General features: G+C 38.8%; 1 protein-coding gene across 4 annotated transcripts in view; it reads right to left on the bottom strand.

The window, feature by feature from the left end:
• Window positions 1-581: 581 nt before the first annotated feature.
• The window catches only part of LOC133996101 (uncharacterized), a 43968-nt gene continuing 23917 nt past the window's right edge, over window positions 582-20632 (bottom strand). For 2 of the 4 annotated variants that reach the window (XM_062435657.1, XM_062435659.1), the window contains exons 21-47: window positions 20339-20592; window positions 19555-19735; window positions 18367-18576; window positions 17782-17932; window positions 17316-17386; window positions 16951-17043; window positions 16024-16256; window positions 14237-14417; window positions 13804-13989; window positions 13311-13461; window positions 12890-13005; window positions 11848-11988; window positions 8769-8919; window positions 8383-8555; window positions 7900-8035; window positions 7320-7415; window positions 7079-7116; window positions 6399-6516; window positions 6008-6120; window positions 5612-5753; window positions 4196-4473; window positions 3905-4076; window positions 3680-3831; window positions 3116-3230; window positions 2788-3033; window positions 2316-2439; window positions 582-1103 (exon numbers count right to left, since the gene is read on the bottom strand). In XM_062435657.1, coding sequence (XP_062291641.1) covers window positions 872-1103; window positions 2316-2439; window positions 2788-3033; window positions 3116-3230; window positions 3680-3831; window positions 3905-4076; window positions 4196-4473; window positions 5612-5753; window positions 6008-6120; window positions 6399-6516; window positions 7079-7116; window positions 7320-7415; window positions 7900-8035; window positions 8383-8555; window positions 8769-8919; window positions 11848-11988; window positions 12890-13005; window positions 13311-13461; window positions 13804-13989; window positions 14237-14417; window positions 16024-16256; window positions 16951-17043; window positions 17316-17386; window positions 17782-17932; window positions 18367-18576; window positions 19555-19735; window positions 20339-20592 — 4254 coding nt within the window. In that variant the 3' untranslated portion in view covers window positions 582-871. Of the gene's footprint in view, window positions 1104-2315; window positions 2440-2787; window positions 3034-3115; window positions 3231-3679; window positions 3832-3904; window positions 4077-4195; window positions 4474-5611; window positions 5754-6007; window positions 6121-6398; window positions 6517-7078; window positions 7117-7319; window positions 7416-7899; window positions 8036-8382; window positions 8556-8768; window positions 8920-9239; window positions 11005-11104; window positions 11316-11847; window positions 11989-12889; window positions 13006-13310; window positions 13462-13803; window positions 13990-14236; window positions 14418-16023; window positions 16257-16950; window positions 17044-17315; window positions 17387-17781; window positions 17933-18366; window positions 18577-19554; window positions 19736-20338; window positions 20593-20632 lie in introns of those variants that run through there. The other 2 variants (XM_062435658.1, XM_062435660.1) reach the window with 2 other exon arrangements.

Here is a 20632-nt window from a genome sequence, read left to right as displayed (position 1 = left end):
CCACCTGATCTCACTGAAATACATGAAATGACCACATCTGCATTACGTGGCAGTGGTACATGTGTTAAAATGATGTGCCAGCTCCATGATCAGGTTGAATGGATGAACGTACTGTTCGTAGTATTATAGTCGCAGAAGCCAGTATTTCAATTTAGCATTGTGTCCTTAATCTCTGATAACATATTATGGTCTTTTTATGAATTAGTACAGTATATTACATATTGGTCCTTAAAATCAAATCAAAGGAAACTTGCATCCACATGATCATCTTTTATTTCCTGTCTTTTCTAATAGAGGAGTCTCTGTTGCTGTCATACACTGTTAGTGATCAGTATTTATTACCCACATCAGAAACATGATCTCACATCCTTTTTCAGAGCTGAGGGTGGATTTGTCACAGTTCAGTAGAGGGAAAAGGTGTGGCTGTGTGTGTGTGTACAAGCTACTAGTTTATTTAGAGCCGTCACAGGTAGAATCAACAAATTCTAATCAGCTGAGTGCAAGGTCATAGTAAGTGAGGTAAAGCAAGGATTACATTGAAATATTTTTATTAATACAAAATCAAAATATAAAATCCAAAGTCACAACTTAAAGCATCAACATTCAACTGAAGGAAACCATATCAGGAGGTAACATGAACTTTTTTCTTTACTCAAATACAAACTGAGTTGTTTATACATCAAAACCTGCAAATAACTTGAAGAAATAAGCATCTTTTGTAAAAATGTTAAGGGTTTGAAAGACTTGAAAGATTTCTCTTTTGATGGAGTGCATTTCTCTTGAGTTTTTAGACAAGCTTGATACCTGAATATTAAGACATTCCTCCAAAAACAATGTCCAAAAATGTCACTGGTGATCTAGCCTTCCTTCATCATTCTGAATCCTCCTCATCAGGTATAAAAGGTGGGTCGTCTGTCGTCTGTTGGTCTGTACCACTTCTATTCTCCCTCCACAGCTCTCTGATGGTGAGGGTTCGTATGAGCATGGCCTCCATGGTGTCGTCATCCAGAGGTGTGGTGGAGAACCACACAAGGCTGTTGGGGAGGCAGAAGTGATCGGGCTGAAGGTAGAACAGATCAGAGCGCCGCCTCACCGACTTTGGGCTGGATGAAAGGAGAGAAAACATACATTTTAGATGGTCTTCAGATAGTCTTCAGGTGGTGTTCAGGAGCTGTTCTACTTTCTTGTGGAATAAATGATAAATCATGAGACATGTCATCACCTCGATAACTATCTGTGTTGATACAGGATCCAGTGTTTTTTTTAATGCCTGTTTCTCAGTCTGTATGTGCACTATATCATGTATTTTAGACTATGTGTCAAGACTTGGAAACTGATAAAACTTAAATCTTTGGTGGAATAATAACATCAGAGCTATCAGTGTTAATAAAAGTGAAACTAGTTTAGAAATATCTGGAGCTACTGTGTTTGTTTTGATCTAATACAGATTTTCTTTTCTAATTTTAAAAGCTATAAAGATCTATTTTCTTTCAGCTTTAGTTGATTAGTTGTTTTTAAACATTTTCTGACCACTGGGGGGCAGCAGAAACATGTCAAAACTTTTAACTAGACGTGAACTTCATGGCAAACATTTGTTTATTTCCACATTCAGCAGTTACGGAGCAACATTATAATTCATTCGGAGTCCTGGTTCTGTCCACCTGCTGAAGTCCAATATTAAAGCTCTGTTTTTGTACTCCTGAGTTAAATATATACCTCTTGAGCTGCTAAATGCTCCACTATGTTCACCAGCTAGTCATGAACTGTGTCTGTTTTCCATTTGGTGCTGAGCAGGTAGTGTACAGTGTCTTTTTAGAGCTTTTTCCCTGAAAACAGCTGCCTGCTGCAGCTAAAAAATGACACAATGAGAGTGCTTAGAGGGAGCCAAAACAATCACGTTGGACAGCTGAATAATGAGCTGAAACTCACTATAAAGTTGAGGCAAGCTGCAGAGGCACTGATAATTCTGTGTAGGTTCATCTCCATGAGCTCAAACAGTGTTATTTTAAAAGTATATGACAGATTAAAGAAGCTTTTAGCAATGGTTAAAGCTTACTTTCTGCAAAAAATGTATAAAGTGTTCAATAGACCAGATGAAACAAGTGAGAAAAGTACAAATGACAAACAAGTAAACAAAAGCCAGAAACTCAACATTATAAAGAAAACCTAATTACATTAAAAAAAAAACAATTTAAAGACACTGAATTTTAGTACACACTGTATTCTGTATTTATTGTCTTCAAAATCCCATATCAAAAGAAAAATACACTACATAAAAAAGTCAACATAAATGCATAAAAGCATGAAACACTCACCACTTGGAGACGTAAAACTCATAGAGTCTGACCGGACAGCGAAGAGGGTTCTCTGTGTTCTCCTTCATCTCAAGGATTTCCTCTTCACTCTCATTTTTTCTTTGTTTCTTGGCCGGGACGCCGTCTGCATTTGAAGAAGACACAGAGTTGCACACTGTCAGATAAAAAACATCCTTAATGTGAAAAACTATAACACAAACTTTTTTTTAATGCATTTCTCTCTATGATATTTATTATGCAGTAGAGAAAGTGCGTGTGTTTCAATCAGGTGCACGATCATGTGATAGTCATTTTGTGCATGTCAACTTCTTTTAGACAAAAATCTATCTGACTTTTATAAAAATATTCATATTAAATATGAGCACAAAATGTGAATCTAGTAATCAAACTGCAACGACTCCAATTTAAGATATAAGCAGTGTTGTTACAGTATTGTCAGGTATTTCACTCTGACCCTTAGCCATAACGGTACCTGAATCTGCCTCATTTGTAGAGGGCAGGTAGAAGCGCAGGAAGGTGGTCTCGGTGTTGTCCTGGTTGGTTTTGGTGTAGTGCACGACATGGGCAAAGGACAGCTGGCGATGTTGCTCCACCGTGGTGAAGTCGAAGTACTTGCAGCAGAAGAAGAGCAGAGTGTTGAGGAGGACGATGGGGGAGTACGCCCCCAACTGTTTACAGTCCCACAGAAACTCCTCCTCAACACAGAAAAGGATATTACCTGCAGAGGAAAAGAGAGACTTGTTATAAATATGATCAGTTAGAGTCAGGAAAAAAAGACAAAAACGTGGATGAAGACTCACCGCTGGCTGCGACTGAAGGTTTGAAATTTTGCAGGATCTTAGTGAAAACTGTCAAGAACTTGCTGTAGATCAGATCACTGAATATGTTCTCCATTCGACCGTTCTTATACAGATACTGAAAGAGACAATTAAGACACTCAGTCATGAAAAAGAGCTGTGTGAGCATTTACACAGTTTAGTGGATGCATTAAAGCCAACTGTGGAAAAAGAAAATTAGACCATTCTCAAGTCCTCAATTCAAAAATGAGTTTTTAATATTTCACTCGGATGTTTGAGCTTTACTGTGCAGAAGTAATGTAATTTATGTAATAATATTTAATTTCCCAAAGTTACAACCCAACACATACATGACTTATTCAAGAATTTGCCCGTTTGCTAAGTGCAGCTACAGAGATCAAGAGGGCCAAAACAATCAGACAGATCAAATCTTGATCTGATTAGTCAGAGATATAATACTGTATGTACTGTGTGTGTGTGTGTGTGTGTGTGTGTGTGTGTGTGTGTGTGTGTGTGTGTGTGTGTGTGTGTGTGTGTGTGTGTGTGTGTGTGTGTTGGTCATCTTGCCTGTTGTATGCTGAGGCAGAGGTAGAACAGGCTGTCGGGGGAGTACTGCTCCCCGTCGGGTCGTTTCAACTCAGTGATGAAATGACAGAGGCCTTGGCTCAGCTCAGCCACAGAGCAGCGAAGAATGTCTTCTTTTAAGGCTGCGTCACCTGCTACAAGAAGAAAAGGTTGCTCAAGGAACAGCAAACATCCTGAAAATGACTGAAAATGACCCAAAAAACCTACGAGAAACCAGGTCCGGGTTTGTTTGTGATTCCCTCCACTGTATCCATCTCCTCCAGGCATCGATCCCATACTGACTGTTCAGTTTGCGGTACCTGCTGGTCACAGCCTCTGAAAAGTTTCTATGAGATGTTCGCTCTTTATCCTCCTGAGGCGACTGTTGCAGCTTACGACCCTAAAATAGAAAAGGAGAGACTGAATTATATCACAAGCAGTACCTTAATCTTACATTTAATTTTTTTTAAACAAAAAAACCCAAAACCAACAGTTTTTTGGCCGCAGGTGGTTTGTTACCTTATTCTTGTTGTGGATTTTAACGACAGTTTCTTGTAGTAGTTGACGGGTCGGCACAGGGCTCAGTGAGCTCAGGGGATTCTCTTTCATCTCCACAGTGAGATCAGGAGGAAGAGGAGGAGGAGCTGGATGAGGCTCTCTGGGCAGGTCCATATCTAAGTTCAGAAGGGGTTCCTTGTGGGTATGTGGTCGACTGAGCAACCCGAGTCTGGTGTCAGAGAAGGAGGAGTCCTGGTTGTTTAACCTATCCAGGTCATCACTGCAGTGACTGGTGAGGTCTGAAAATAATGAATGATATAAGTTAAAGGGAACATATCATGATTTTGTGATCTTCCGTTATTTTTATACTGTTATAGTGTCGCATTTTTAAACATGGTCAAAGGTGAATGTGTGTAAAATGCCTGCAAGTCAAAAGTCAGGGCTTCAGCCTGCTGTAAATGTTCACAATGTAATCTCTGCTTCACCATTGGACTGATTGTAGTTTTTTGTTGCTAAGGTTGTTCCATCGGTTGTTAGCGTTGGTCACTCACATACAGGACCAAAAGTTTTATACACACCTTCTCATTCAAGAGAACAATAACGTGTATACAAACTTCTGACTGGTGCTGTTTTTCGGATCAAATTCAGTCTTGAAAATGTACGGAAGTATTGAAATCCAACTACTATAGTTTGTTTATGTAGCCTCTGCTGAAGGACGGCTTACAGAAGCTGGCCAATCAGAACAGAGTGGGCTCATTAGGAGGGGGGCCTTAAAGATACAGCAGCTAAAACAACCTGAACTGAGGGGGCTGCATAAAGAGCCAGTGTAAGATAAATAAGGAATTTTTGAGCTGTAAATCATGCAAAGATATTACACTAGAGTCCCAGAATATAAATATGGACCTGGAATGTGCAGATTACTTCCACTTTAAGGATAAAGCAGCACAAACCACATAGAGTTTGCATTTTCTTTTGTTCACTACAAAGATCACAAAACTGGAGGATAAACCTGAAAATCTACAGTTTGTTGGACGTAAAGCTCTGCAGTGTTTTGGGCCTACAGAAGAGAAGGACACTCCTGAAAGATAAAATGGATGTGGAGTAAGTATGGGGTCAAAATGACACTGATGAGTGAAGACAGGACAATTAATATCAGCTTCAGAGCCTCCAATGACAGACTGTGCTGCATCTTCACAAGACTGTGTATAGTGTGTGTCTGGATGTGTTATTTCCATGTTTTCTGTACACTTGAGTTGAGTAAACAAGATGTTGCTCTGAGGAGGTTTGTTGGCAGACATCAGTGCACACATTTGTGTACCATGCTTAAGCATGTTGGCAAAGCCCCGTCTGTTAATTAGCTTTAATGAACATAAAGACAACATGAAGAGCTGAATGAGTTCCCACAATATGCCCTCTTGATCCAGCATTTTTTGTTACCTTTGGGGACATGAGTGTCTTGACTTTCTACTTTGGAGCTGAACTCGCCCTCAAAGCTGTCAGGGGGAATGTTGTCCTTCATGGATTTTATTGTTGAGTCTGAGTTGTCCAGCATCACAGGGACGAGCACGGGCACAGGCAGCTGTGGCAAGCAACGAGACTTGTTTTTAGACTTGTTTCTTCTGGGAGATTCACAGTAATATAAATGTAAATGTTTTAGAGAATCTTTGGATTTAAGTTATTCTCCAGATGAACACAATGCTCTACTGATTTTTCTGATGGCATAACCTAGACCTCACAAAAAAGCATTCAAGAAAATGTGCATATTTAAAGAATGGCAGCATTTTTCTTGTCTGTGACCAAATTAAAACAAGGTTCATGAGGTGTTTTACATACAGGTAAGGGCAGGCCGACGGGTTTGGGTGTGTACTGGCTGTACATGTTCATCGGCACAGGAACGTAGACCGGAACCGGCACAGGCAGGGTTATGACTTTAGGTACAAAGACATCTTTACACAACAGACAAAGAAAACAGAAACAATATCAGAGCTCTTACTTCAGGGAACAGAACAATAGTGCATTTTATCTATGTAGATAGTAAGTATCAAAGTATCAATCTGTGTGATTGCAAGATCAATGAAAATATTAGCAAATACAATTTTTTCCGAAATCGTTCAGCTCTAGTTTTTTCTATTTAAGTTGCTGTTTCACAACTCCATCCACTGATCAACATACTGTACAGATTTTATGTGACGGAGCATTTAAAACACCTGGATGAAGATTTTACCTGTTTGGGCCTCTGCATCGACTGTCTGTGTTGCACAGGAGACTCCTTTGTTGTGGACTAACGGTGTGCAGAGCATGGACTTGTTCTTCAGTTCCTTTGGGACAGTTTGGACACCGGCCTGAAGAACAGACCAATAATAATTACCATGATTAACACCAGAAACAACAATAACCGCTGTACTGATGTCTAAATGAACAGGGCTGTAAGTCATGACTACTGTTATTGTCGATTTTAAATTAAATTGAAGCCTTTTTTATACCTTTTTTTGACTTTTTTTAAGGGAAATTAATTTGGTGCTTTTTAAGACTTTGACTAAATTGCTAAAATATTCAGTTTACAGTGATATAAAACCGAGAAAAGCAGCAAATCCTCACATTTAAGAAGATCAAAATAAACAATACATAAATACCTGATTAAATCTATCATCAAAATTGTAAATTAGTGCTTAGTGCTTTACTGACTAATGATTTTGGCACTATAAAGGAATAATGTCTGTCCTCAGCCTCAGTCATGCAACATCAGCTGTAAACATCTGGTTGGTATTATTACAGTACGAACTTGGCTAATTCAATTATGTTAAATTATTCTATTAGTCTAAATTAGTCTATTTTTTAACATTGACGATAACTGTGTGGGGGCCTTCATATGTGGATATGAGTGTAATCAGATCATGAACTTACATGCCCAACAACCTTTGTTTGAATGTCAGAGACCAAATCTGTGGAGATATGACAGAGTTTGAGTCAGAAGAAAACAAACAACAACAAAAAAAGGAAACAAAACTGACATCCATATAGTTGAAATCTGCACAGTCAACTGAACCAAAATATATGCAGCATAATTTCTCACAATTACACGTAATATCTATTCAGCAGAGTATTTGTGAATCATGACAGTTTGTGAATGATTAGTGTGTGTTACCATGCTGTGAAGTGTCGGTTGAGGCGCTGTGATGCAGTTTCAAAACACCAGCAAGTGAAATAACGTTAGCGATGACAGGAGAAGACTCAGCTGCAGCTGCAGATCCAGGAGGTGAGGAGAAACAGAGCAGTCAGAAGGAGTTATAAGAGATCGATTTTACTCCAGTGAATAAAAAACTAAAGTCAGATATCTTGAGTTAATTCTGATCTCTTGAAAAACATAGAAATGTAACCACCTCTGGTTGTAGTACATAGAAATTAAAGTAACTGTATGATTTCTAGATATAACTGTGCACATTTCTGTACAGGATAAATTAAAAATCAGCAAGTGCAGCGCAGGATAAAAGTAAAAGGACATGAGTGCTCTACATTGGATTAAAACTAAATGGAGATCTAATCCAGTTTCATCTCTCTGACCGGTCTCTGGTCCAGTAACTGTAGAGTCAACTTTGGTTTGAGTCTGTCTGGATTTTAATTATATTCATGTGTGCAGTTTGTATTTGGTCTGGACACATGAAGACCACTTGGTGAGACAGAAACAGGGATATACAGACAAAATATAAAATGGCAACAATACAAACCTGTGTTGACCATTTGTCCTTTTTTATTGCAGAACAGAAGCAGACATTTCATATCACAGAAGTGTTTGACTTCCCCCAGCAGGGAAAGACTCTGCTTTAGTTTCCTTTTGCGACTGCAGGTGTCACAGCTGGCAACCTGATAGAAAGCAGATTATTTGTTCATCATCATTTGATTGTTTCTACAAATGGACCAATCGACCCACCACATCTGGAAGTGATGCCTCTAAAAATAATAACTAGGAGCTTTTTTTTCTCCAACAACTATCAGCGCCTGTGCACTGATGATCTCATGTTCAGCCTTTTGATTTTATAAAGAAAAATAAGTATATTATTGCAATAAAATGAACATATATCATTTTAAAACATGGTTTGTCTGATCTAATGTGAACTCTACATTACTTACACTAAACTCATAAAAATATCATAAACACTGGAAGCTTGAATACATCATTATTAATGCTGGGCATTTTCACCTCTACTTACACGGCAGTGGAGCATTTTGTAATTTAAGTTGCAGTCTTCAGAGCAAAACTTCATGGTCTTGTTTTCGTAGTACGCTGTCACCACCGTCTCGGAGATGGAGAGGCAGTAAGCACACGAGCGACAGTATTTCCCCCACTTCTTTTCAAGATTATGTTCAAAAAGCACCCTGCAGCCTGAGAGGAGAGAAAGAAGATGCTCAGGGTCATTTTTCTCACTCTGAATTACACCTTTAAAGACACTTTCTTTATTGCACTTTTACTCTTCATTAATAAAAGACAAAACAAGTGAACTGAATCATAACAGCTGCATCTATATCTGAATATGTAACATTAACTGACAACTGTGCTATACAATTCTGCATGAAATATTTTGATCTGTCCTCTTACTGTCACTACAGAAGTAGCAGTCTTTGTTGTTGACTCTCTTGGCGTCTCCGATGATGTTTTCCATCTTACAGTATTCACACTCGCCAATAATGTTGTTCACTCTCTTAAACTCTTGAGCACAGGCCGAGCTGCAGACGAAATTCATTTTGCCCTGTGCATGCACACAGAGAGAGTTGAAAGTTGACAATATAATCAATGTTATCATAAAACTGTGAACTTTAAATGCACCAAGTGTGACATTTCTACCCTGGTTTGAGGGGCATTTTGTGGCTAAAGAGTAAAAAGCTTCACCCAGATCTTCTCAGCTTGTTAACACTAGAAGTGCCTTAAACGTCATTTTCATCATCTTGACTGCAAACTCTATAATTTCTCATGATAAATACTAAATGGAAAGATTAGTGTATTTATTGGTTTATGTTATATCTGTTGTAATATCTTTTTTAAAAAAAGGAACAACACCAAAATTTATATTTTATCAAGTTTAATTACACATTTATCAAAATTCATAACATCACATATATTCACACCATTATTTGCAGAGAATTCATTCAATGTAACCCAGAACAACATAATAACAAATAAAAGCATCATATTTGATTTTGAGACATTTTATTTTAACATTATAACACAGAAAGCAAAAAAAGGCGAGAATGAAGTTTAGGCTATAAAACAATAAAATGATAAAAATAATGATTTTCAACTAATTACATCAATGGTATGTCACAGTAAACACACGTGACGTCTTTCCTCCCCACACAGTTTCCACACACAGGTTTGTGACACTGGAGGCAGCAGTCATGCGTTTTATTCTGGTGGCAGTTTTTCCGAACTTGGCACTGTCTCCGTTTTGGTGTCTGCGGCTGACTGGCGCTTTGTGTGGACTGCCACACTGCCCTTTTCCCATCCATGAAGTCGGCTCGCAGCTCCTCAGCCAGTTGCTGCAGGAACTTCCTCCGGTTTATTCTGCTGCCGGTGCATTCCTTGAAAAGGATGTGGGCGTTGATCCCAGCCAGGTCCAGGATGTTATACAATACGGCCACAGGCCATCTACCTGTGCCACCTTTCACAGAGTACATCTTTGCATTCTGATTCAGAACGTCCACGCCGTACTTGGTGTTACTTAAGTACGTCACAGACTCTGGCTTTGCCTTCGGCCCATTGGTGATGCTCACACTTGTGTGTACGGTGCCGAGAATACACACGTTCTTCTTGGGCTTTCCCTGGTAGACGGTGAGCGTCGCATCACCACAATTCAGCACCTTTGTACTGAACAGCACCGCTCGCTCTTTCACAGAGGGGGGCAACTCGCGCTTTGTTTTCTTCAGGGTACCAATCAGGCTGGTCCTCTTGGCCTGTAAGGTGTTGGCCAGTTTGAGAGAAGTGAAGAAATTACCAGTTGTAATATTTCTTCCCTTCCCAAGGAACGGCTCCACCAGTTTCAGCACTACACTCTCTCCCATGAGCTGACCTCTGCTCTGCGGCTCCTCCCTTCCCAGAAACGGAGCCCCGCTCAGCATGTATTTTGTTTGGCTATCCACAGCTAGCCAAAATTTGATGCCAAATTTTTCAGGCTTCTTCTCCATGTACTGAATAAATTTGCAGCGTGCCTTAGTGGGGAAAAGCTGCTCATCTACTGTGATGTCGACACCGGGCTCGTAGCAGGCTGTGCAATTCTGAACAAATTTGTTCCAAGTGGCCGACACCAGGGCAAACCTGTCATTCTGCAGACGCACATGTCGAGTCTCCTTCCTATCAAACCGCAGGAACTTCATTATGTCCCTAAAGCGATTTCTGGCCATGGTTTCCTTGTAAAACAGAAAGCCCAATTTCTCCGACCACAGGCTGTCCATGTGTTTTGCACCCTGTGCTCCTCGGATGTATAGCAAGGCAATGAACGCTTTCAGCTCAGCAACTGTCAGGTCCCATGAGCTGTCACCATAGTGTCGATGTGCCTCTGCCACAGTGCAGTCCCTAATATGCTTCAGCATGCTGTCATCAAATACACACAAGAATGCCGTGAGTGCATCTTCAATAGCGCCCTTTGCGTGTGCTGTGGGGCCGGAAGCTTCAGTCAAGACATTTTCACTCTGCCTTCTCCCTGAATGTTCAGATGGCTGAACGACGGTCCACACCGTCCCATCCTGCCCCTTTTCCACAGCTGCCTCCAGCCGAGATGACTCCAAGGGCAGGCTGAGAACACCGGTTGGATCAGGAGCAGATACTTTTTCTGGAAGATCTAAAACAACAGTAAAACAACAATAATAAAAACAATAATTTTAATAATAGGACATACCAGAGCATAATGCAGCACAACAGAAAAGGACAGCAGAGCTCACCTTGTGCTTTAGCCGTTAACTGAACATCTGGATCCTTAGTCTCCAATGAAAGCCTCCTCTTTTTTCTCGGTATGAACTCTGAATCACTCTCTGATGATGATGAAGTGTTTTCATTCACCCAGGAAAAGTCGCTGTCACTTTCCACCTCTGACAGATCCCCTCCATCAGAGTCATTGCTGTCCAAGTTCTGAAGCATCTCCAAGGCAACAGACTGTTCCATGGCAACACTCACATTTCTCTTCATTCGTTCATTCATTTCAGACATTTTCTAAACTCTAATACAACAGTACCAATACAATAATTTGTATTTGTAAGCATATTAGCACTTGCAAATAGCACTCAAGACTGCTAGTGATGTTTCTAGGACATTTTAGTTGCTATGGTTACTCAGCAATCAAAATACAACATCAACTGCAGAAAAGATTAACTGTGGAGTAGCGCAAAATCACTTCTGTCAATATGATCGTGTATGACTGAAATAAGTAGAAATGATTATATCATCTTTGCCTTTTGTGTAATTTATGTTAAAAAATTATAATTTTTAAATACAGGAACTTTTAGGAAGAGTAAGGCACCAGCAGGACTGTTTTTTTTGTTTTCAAAATGGCCATTCTAGTGTTAACAAACTCATCATAATTTTGTTTATATTATTCCCTACAACAACATGCACCAACAGCGACCTCAGATCACATTTACTGAATAATTCTTTTTTTTTTTTTTTTTTTTAAATAGACGCAACCAACCTTTTTCTGGACGACTTGGGGAGCAGTTTTTATGATGCAGCGACACTGGGCACATGGCAGTTTCTCTGGTGTTTTTAGGGAATCACACTGTGTTTGGTCGTGGGCCCCTGCGGGGCTAGTGGCACCATTCATGTGAGTCTCCTGTGTCACAAACAAAAAGCGAAGAATATGTAAATGTTTTACATTTGTACAAAAAAAGTATCTAGTATATGCAGAACATGATAGTGGAGTAAACTGTCCATCAGCCTGCTAATGACACTACAGGTAAAGTTAGGAGACTGAAGTGGATAAGATTCAATAAATATGTGTACAAAATTTGGTGATAACCCATTTATTTTATATTTGCAGAGACATTTCATTCTGGACCAAAATTATGGAACAACCAAACAACTGAAAGAATGACAATGTTGACAGCATGGCTGAACCTAATGTATGATAATACTGACTTAATAGTAGTATTTACAGCACCACAAAACAGGTTTGTGGGATTGACTCAAAATAATAATAAAGTCCTGACCATTTTATAAATTTGGTACTGGAATTGTTCAATAGTACGTCCTTTGGTCAGGAAATAGTGCAGAACATTTCCCTGATTAACACAAATGTTCTGAACTCTTTAGACTGCTCCCAGAAAATTCACATATAATACTGTTAGATGTTGTAATGACTGCCAAGAAACTATCAGCTACTTGCCAGGGGTGGTTGTTTGGTGATCTGAGATAATTTGTAATATTTTTTTATTAATTGAGTTGCTTGATTTCCTGACATTGAATCACAAAAAAGTAATAGTGGCTGTGTGAAAGACAAACCACCCAGTGCACTAATGTGGCTCACTTATATTATTTTTTGAACAATAATGGAATAAGATATATCAGCTATAACTGCACTTGCAATACCTGTTCATAGGCTCAAATAAATACTGGTCAATTTGTTGTAAAATATAGAATATAGACAGACTTACCCATATTGTATGTAATCTTAAAAAGTGTATGAAATATTCTTAAAATGTTCAAACTGTTTTATAGTCAGAAGGCTGTATTACCTTAAAAACCATGGCACAGGTTAGTGCGCAGAAATTTTTGATAGAGGCATCTGACATGGCGAGGTGGCAGGCGGGCACTGTAGTCTTACTGCAGTTATCACAATTCAATTCAGTGCCTATGGAGATAGAGAAGTTTAATGATTGACACTTACAGTATGTCTAAAACACAAATAAATCTATAAGTAGAAAACAAGTCTGAGGTTTCATGGGAGCAGACAAATCCACAGCTTTTAGCTTTTGGATCCCATTCAATTTGCAGTTGTTTAAGGTGATTGAAGACCTGTACGATCTCTAGTCCAATGAAATGTGACCAAAAAAACACAAAATTACTTGATTCACTGAGAGCCTTATTATAGAGAACAGCAGAGAGACCAAGAAAAACATGATCAGATGCTTTCTTGCTGAGATAATTGTACAGTACCTGACGCACTGACCGCCTGAATCTTAGACGCCATCAGACAACTGCTGGAGCAGAAGAGTTCCACCACATCCTCACTGCTTTTGTTTTCCACCATGTCCGACATCAGACAGGATGTGTTGCACATGGAGCAGGGCTGCGGCGTTGTGATTTCCTGCCAAGTAATAAAAACACAAAGCTTTTTACATCCAAGTATTTAGGTGACCACCTCATCATGAGAAACTTGTAGAGTGGCTAGACATTTGAAATTTGCCATTTAAAAAAAAAAAATCTTGTTTTGTTTTTTTGCTCATTTATTTTAGCCAGCACGGACCTTATATAACATTTGTCTTTATTTAATCCTATTTTATCACCTTTCCTTAAATAATTCTGTTTCATCATTATAAACCTAGAAGCCGCTAGTCATCAAAAGTAATAACATAGCTTAAGAAAAAATGTCCAAAATGTCCAAATCTTTTTCATAAATTCAGTTTGATATTATTGCAGATTTCTTTACATGTTTGAAATGTTCCAGACACTCTGCACCACAAAATGTTTTGCTGTCGTCATCCATCTTGAGCTTCAGCGGTGTGTTGCAGCGGGCGTTACAGTTCTTGCAGATGGACAGGTTGCAGAAACGGAGGAAGCAGGGTTCACTGCAGATTTTGTAGACGGTGTCCTCCTGTACGACCTCATGTTTGCTCTGCAGGAGGATCAAAAAGGGCATTGTGAATGCTACATTATACTTATTTCAATTCATATACACGAATATAACAAAGGGTATAGAGTTAAAATGTTAATATATGACAAAAAGTTAAGATTTGCACTGTAGGTTTAAAAAAAAGCCTACAATTAAGAAGGAGGATATTCCTATAACAATCAGTGTTTATTCAATATTACAATAAAATAAAACAATTTGATATTTGGGAATCTGTCCACTTGTTCCTTACAATGCAGTATCTGCTGCAAATGCTGCATTGTGACTGTGACGCGACTGGCACGATGGGTATTTTGGTGGATACGATTCTCTTGTAGTTGAAGGAGGAGAAGCAGGTCTGGCTGCAGAAGTCCTTTATCTGGCCCTCATTATCCACTGGGGCCTCGAGGATGTCCTGAGGCTGTGTGATCACCCTGAGAGGACGAGGAAGGATGAGATCATTTCAGAATCTATAATCTTTGACACAGAAATTATGTTTAGATGCAGCTGAGATGAAGGATGATGGAAACGGTTTGAATATCTGCAGGATAAATGATGTTGGGCCTTGGTTGAAGGTTTGGCTTTCAGCAATAATTCATGATATGGCCAACAAAAGAGTCTCACAGACAACGTCCAGCACATGTGCAAAGTTGGGTTAAAAACCTCTTAACTGTGTATCTGAATTTAAGGCTAATTGGTGTGGTGAGAAGGTTAAGAAGAGTTTAGTTGCATGCAAGGTCCAGTTACTGGATGTAACGTATGGAGCATACTAACATCAACTGTGTGGTTATACAATAGCTATGAACAGGCATAACAATAGCTCTCAAAGACCAATCTTAAATCAAATCAGCACATGTAAACTGATTAAATTAAGCAGTCCTGTCCTTTAGCCATGTGCTGGTCTTTGCTATGCCCTGTGCGTTACCAAGTCCAAGGAGGGAGAGAGACACTTTGTGGAGGGCTGTTTCTTAGCTGGTGAATCTGTGGTTGAGTCAGGCTGAGAAGAGGCTCCGAGGCTGACTGATGCCGGCTCTCTTGAGTAGTCGGTGTTCAGTTGTGCAGATCAGATGGTCCAGGTTTCTGAGGAGGCTGCTGATTGCGTCTTTGTTGTCACTGTTACCAGCTCATTGCTAACTTACCTTTCTAGATGAATTCTAAGCAGACTCTTGTGTCACTGCTTTATCTGAAGGGTTGTTTTTGTGTCTGCTGTGAGCAGGCCACACGTGAGGAGAGCTGAGAAGCTGAGCAGCTCCTGCAGCAGCAGGTGGAGAAAGCTATTTTTATCCGCAGCAAAAGAGCAATAGCTGCTGCTCTTGGCCGCAGCGATGGAGAAAGAGAGAGAGCAGAGGGGGAACTCTGGTTTTGTTGTCTTGTGTTCATGGGTGGAGTTCACACCTAGGTGCGAACAATCAAGGACTGGGGGAGTTGAGTTTCTTAACGACTCCCTTTGTTAGAGCCTTGAAACGTGGACTTCTGGGGAGACTCAACAGTGATTTTAACCCAAAGAGGACAATGTAGGTGGACGTGCACATAAAACAACAAAGCATTACCCTTCTTTCAATGTAAGATGAAGACTTTAACTATTTTTTTTATTAATGATTAATCAGTTGATTATTTTTGATTATCTGACTAATCACTGAGTCTATAAAATGTCAGAACATAGTAATAAATGCCCATCATAATGTAGGTTTTGTTTTGTCCGACCAACATTCAAGAACCAATTAAATTTACACAAAGAAACAGAAAAGTATAAGGAAGAAAGACAGAAAGAAAGACAGAAAGAAAGACAGAAAGAAAGAAAGAAAGAGGAACCAACTTTATATTTTTGCTAAATGAATAATTTATACCACTAAATGATTATCAGCATTTTTTGTGATTAATACACAGCCCACTAACTCATCAACTAACAACTGCTAAATTGAAATCTAAATGAAAATGTTTCTTCTTAAATCTTCCTGCTCAAGTAAATAAATTAATTAAATGCATTTCTTGCAAATACATGAGACACGGATCAGTAAAAGACATGACTGTGAGACTCACTGAAGGCAGAAGTGGCAAGTCTTCTTCACTGGTTTCATTTGATAAAACTGTAAAAGGCAGGAGGTGGAGCAGAAGATGTCTGCATGGCTTTTCCTCTGGTACACAGTCTCTCCGTCCATCAGGACCTTTTTGCAGGAGGAACAAGATGCAGGCAGATCCATGCGGGTGAGAGTGGGAGCAGCAGACATGCAGTCGTCCGTCAAGGAGAAGACTGAGCAGATCTTTAAGTCCTCCTATCAACAACAGAACAGTAAGATGATGCACTGTAACCCAGCCAGCTTGATATACAACCCAAAATGTCTACACATCTACAGCGGAGCTGAGTGACAACAGCAAAATGTGAACAAAGATACATAAAAGCATCTAACATACAAATTATATCAATATTAAACCCAGCATCTCTTAAAGCAGGACTTATGCTCAGGATATTATCTTTATTATCCTCACATGATATTACTAGTATATTCATTTACACATCCAGCAGACACAGAGCAACATCATCATTAATTTGGCACTGAGTTTCAGTCCAACAAGTGAATGTCCAGTGAGTCAAATATTCACTCTCCTTTTAGCTCTATCTTTAGTCTGTAATATTTGGCTCTTTAGCTGCTAAATGCTCCACTATGTTCAACAGCTAGTCGCTAACTTTGTATTTGTATTCTATAATACACAAAATTCAATAACAATTAAGTTTAAAAAAAACCTGAACTGCAGAGTCAGGTGATTATTCTTTGTGGCGTCATCACTACAAGCGACCTCTTTCACAAGGAGTCATATCATCCATTACTAATATAAAAATATGGATTACAGCCACTTAAAAAAATTAATGATGGGAAAGACAGACTTTATTTCACATTTTTTCCAGCAGTCATGATATATTCAGCTTGTAAAACATGTTTTTTTCTGTAAGAGAAGTGTGTGTCCTACCTTTTTCATATTTGGCTCATCCTTGATGTCTGCTGTAGATACAGAGGATGGGAGATTCTGGTTGTACTCCTCATCAATGGGCTCTTCTTTTATCTAGAGGAGAGAAGCGAGAGATGGATTAGCTGTGTAATATCAACGACAATGACAGACAGAAATACTTTGCTGTAGTCCAACTTTCTGGTGTTAATATATAATCAGCAACAAAATCAGCAGCTAAACTGTATATCAGCACCATCTCTACATAAACAGTAAACACTATACTCATGATGTGGGTGTTCAAATCAGAAACTTTGTTATAATAAAGTGAAACCTTAAATCAGTGTTTTACAATATTGAGAGAAGACTAAATTAAACATGATACTCACAAACTCCAAATTTGGTACTAATGGCTTCACTTCTTTGATGTCATTCTCTTCAGATGATGGGCTTTTCGTCTCTATAGAAATGTTCAAAATGTTTGATTGTGAAAAATCAAAAAAGGACAAAAAAAACCAACAGAAAATTGCTTTCTTTCAGGTTGGAGATTTATAACAAATTGTGGTTCAGAAAGATAATTTCTTTTGCTCGAGACACTTGAAACTGATTCTCAAGTTAAGCATAAGTGAAGTCTGTGGCATATGCTTAAAATTAAATTCAGGTTTTATTCTTGTTCACTGAGTACAATCTTACGGAACATAAGACAAACTATTCTTTATCTTATGTTTGTTAACTGCTATTAAGTTATTCGGTAATTAATTAAACAGTTAATAAATGCAATACATGAAGGCAATGGAAAGACTCAAAGTTGTGAGAAAGGGAAAAGATTATTTTTAAAATGTGTCAGTACACTACCTGACTCAGTGAACGACTGGGCCTTGTATACCATCATGCATCGGTTGCTGCAGAAGAAGTTCAACTTGCCCTCGTCGTTTTTGTTTTCGACCATATCTGACAACCGATGAGACGTCTGGCACATGGTGCACAACTGAGATGACTTGACTTCCTGCAGAGTTATTAAAAAAGAGAGAAGAATAACAATGTCAGACAGTGTGCAGGTTAAATAACCCATAACCAGTCATGTGAGACTTTATGTGATTGTACCTGTAACCTTTAAGTTTTACTAAATAGCGTCAATTTTGAGTGTATCAAAAATAAATGATTTAATTCTGCTGTTTGAATATGAGCTGCAAAAGTTGTTTTCTTTTATTAAGTATTCAAATCTCTTTATACCTTAAGTGTTACTGAAAGCATACACCTTTCTCTGTTCTAATGTTTGCTAACATCCAACATTTACCTTACCTAAGAACGCTGAAGTAATTTAGATTCTTGAATCAATGCATTTTAAATCAGTGTGCTACTGAACAAATAAACTGAATACTGTAAACTAAAACGGGCTAAAATTAAGTGAACATGACTTTTTTCGTTTGTTTCCCGCACCTCTTTGAACTTGACCAGACATTCTTCACTGCAGATCGTTTTATCGCCGTCTTCTGTCATCAACAAGAGCTGTTTGTCAACGTTGATATCGAGGGCGTTGCAGATGTCGCAGGTAAACAAAGGCAAGTTGTTGTCTTTGTGATACTTGATGAAGCATGCGTCGCCGCACACTCGGGAGAGCGTGCCATCGACGGTCAGCTTGTATTTGCACTGAGGATGACAAAGGAGCAGGTGTAGGTTACTGCATGTAATTATTAAGTAATAGAGAAAAAACATGTTTACATATATTAAATATAGGTAATATATATTTAATTTAAAGGATAAGGCTGCTGATAATCTTTATTTATCTTATTGCCATCTCCTATAAAAAGGATTTAATGAATTGATCCTACTACAGTATGTCCTGTGTGGCCAAGGCCTGATATCTTATTACTCTGTGTCATAGGATTAATTGTTGTCCAAAAACTATGAAAATGAGAATTGCTCATTAGTTTTTCATGCAGGTACATTGCATCCAACTGGTTATTTTTTAAGTCCTAGCAGATCAAATGTTGAACTTTAGTACTGACTGAACCTCCTACAGCTATGTGGACAATGCAGAGACTTTGAAGTAAATGTCCAGGGCTTTATGAATAAAAGACGACAACAATGGCTCAGCTGGTTGAGAGGGTCACAAACTCTCTGTTGAACAAACTTGATCAATGTGTTCACTAGACTGCTGTGTTTAATTACAGAGATGATGGTGGGGTTTTTTTTAAACTTTGTGTATGTGTGTATATAAGCCAAACCACTGAACTGGGTGACATATTTCCTCACTATGAACACAGATAATAATAACTGTGTAATAGTTGAAACAGCAACAAATAGTCTCCAGCATTTGCACTATTTACTGCTGTTTCAGTCACATTTCCCAAGAACTCCAGTACCATACTATTTTAGGAAATTGCCTAGAATTTTTTTCTCATTAAAACAATGCATTTGCACAGACAGTTTAGGGAAGTCGGAAAGTGTTGAGACACAGAAAAAGGCAATGTTAGTTTTGGTCTTCTCATGGGGTTTGTTAACAATAAGAAACATATAGAACAGTCTTTCTTAACCCATGTTACCCTTTAAATATGTCAGATCAACATTTGAGTGCACTATCCATTCTGTAAAATATTAAAATCATTCCATTTCTTTTTTCCTTACATAGCAGAATCTGGCACACATCCGGCACTCTGACCGAGGTCCTTCCTTCGGTGGAGGTTTTGGGGCAGCCATTTTCCTTTTGGATTGGACAAAAGCGAGGCATGTCGAACTGCACAACTCCTTCATAGTTCCTGAATCATCCACCGGAGCCAGGATGATATTGTGAGGTCGCATAATCACCCTGAGGGAAAGAGGAGGAATGAGATCAAGATGACATTCACAAATAGTTTCAGAACAAAGTTAAAAATGTAATACTAAATACTAAATGAGCACATTAATACTAGAGAATTTGAGATATTATAATGGCAAGGCAATAACCCAGAAATGTTTTGAAACACTGGGATAGAGTACAGTGAGGACCTGGTCTCCAGCCAGAATCCACCTATAATACAGTATTGCTTACAGTATGGAAATACTAAAACATGCACAGGTAATTCAATCAACCTAACCTAATTCAGAACATATGATATTTCACTCTCAAAGCTAAATTATTTTTTATTAAATTAGAATATGATGGAGTTTTTTCCCAAATATTCTCACTTTTTTCTTGAATAATACAAAAAAATGTCATAATTTTATGACTTAATTAAAACACTTTTTTCCTCAACTGTGGCCCTAAACTTTGTTGTGCATTATGACAAAAGTGATTTTGATTTACAGTATGTATTTATAAGAAACACTAATGGTCCCAAGATGTCATTCATCTTTAGAAACCATCCTAAGAAGAGGAGGACAGATGACGAACAGAAATGGAAAAGCATGAAATAAAGCATCCTTTACTTACTGACAGCAGTTGTAGCAGCTTTTGGTGGCTAAGTTGATGTGGGGATGCCTTACAGAGAGGCAGGAGGCAGAGCAAAAAACCTCTAGTGAGTTTCTCGGTTGGTAAAGTGTCTGTCCTCTCGGCAGACTCTTTCCGCAGTGGCAACAAAGAACACATGAGTCTGCGATGATTAATGTTGGCGTGCTCGCCGAGTTTGCAGCTGGAGACGCATCGTTTTGGTTTGCGGTGGAGTCTGAGCCCACCTGTTCATCCTCCTGTCAGATAAACAGTAAATATTATATTGAAAACACAATG

Source organism: Scomber scombrus, chromosome 16 (genome assembly GCF_963691925.1).
Source record: "Scomber scombrus chromosome 16, fScoSco1.1, whole genome shotgun sequence".
In the NCBI taxonomy this organism is placed as follows: domain Eukaryota; kingdom Metazoa; phylum Chordata; class Actinopteri; order Scombriformes; family Scombridae; genus Scomber; species Scomber scombrus.
Note: the sequence above shows the minus strand (reverse complement) of the source record. Positions and strands in the feature narration are given on the sequence as shown.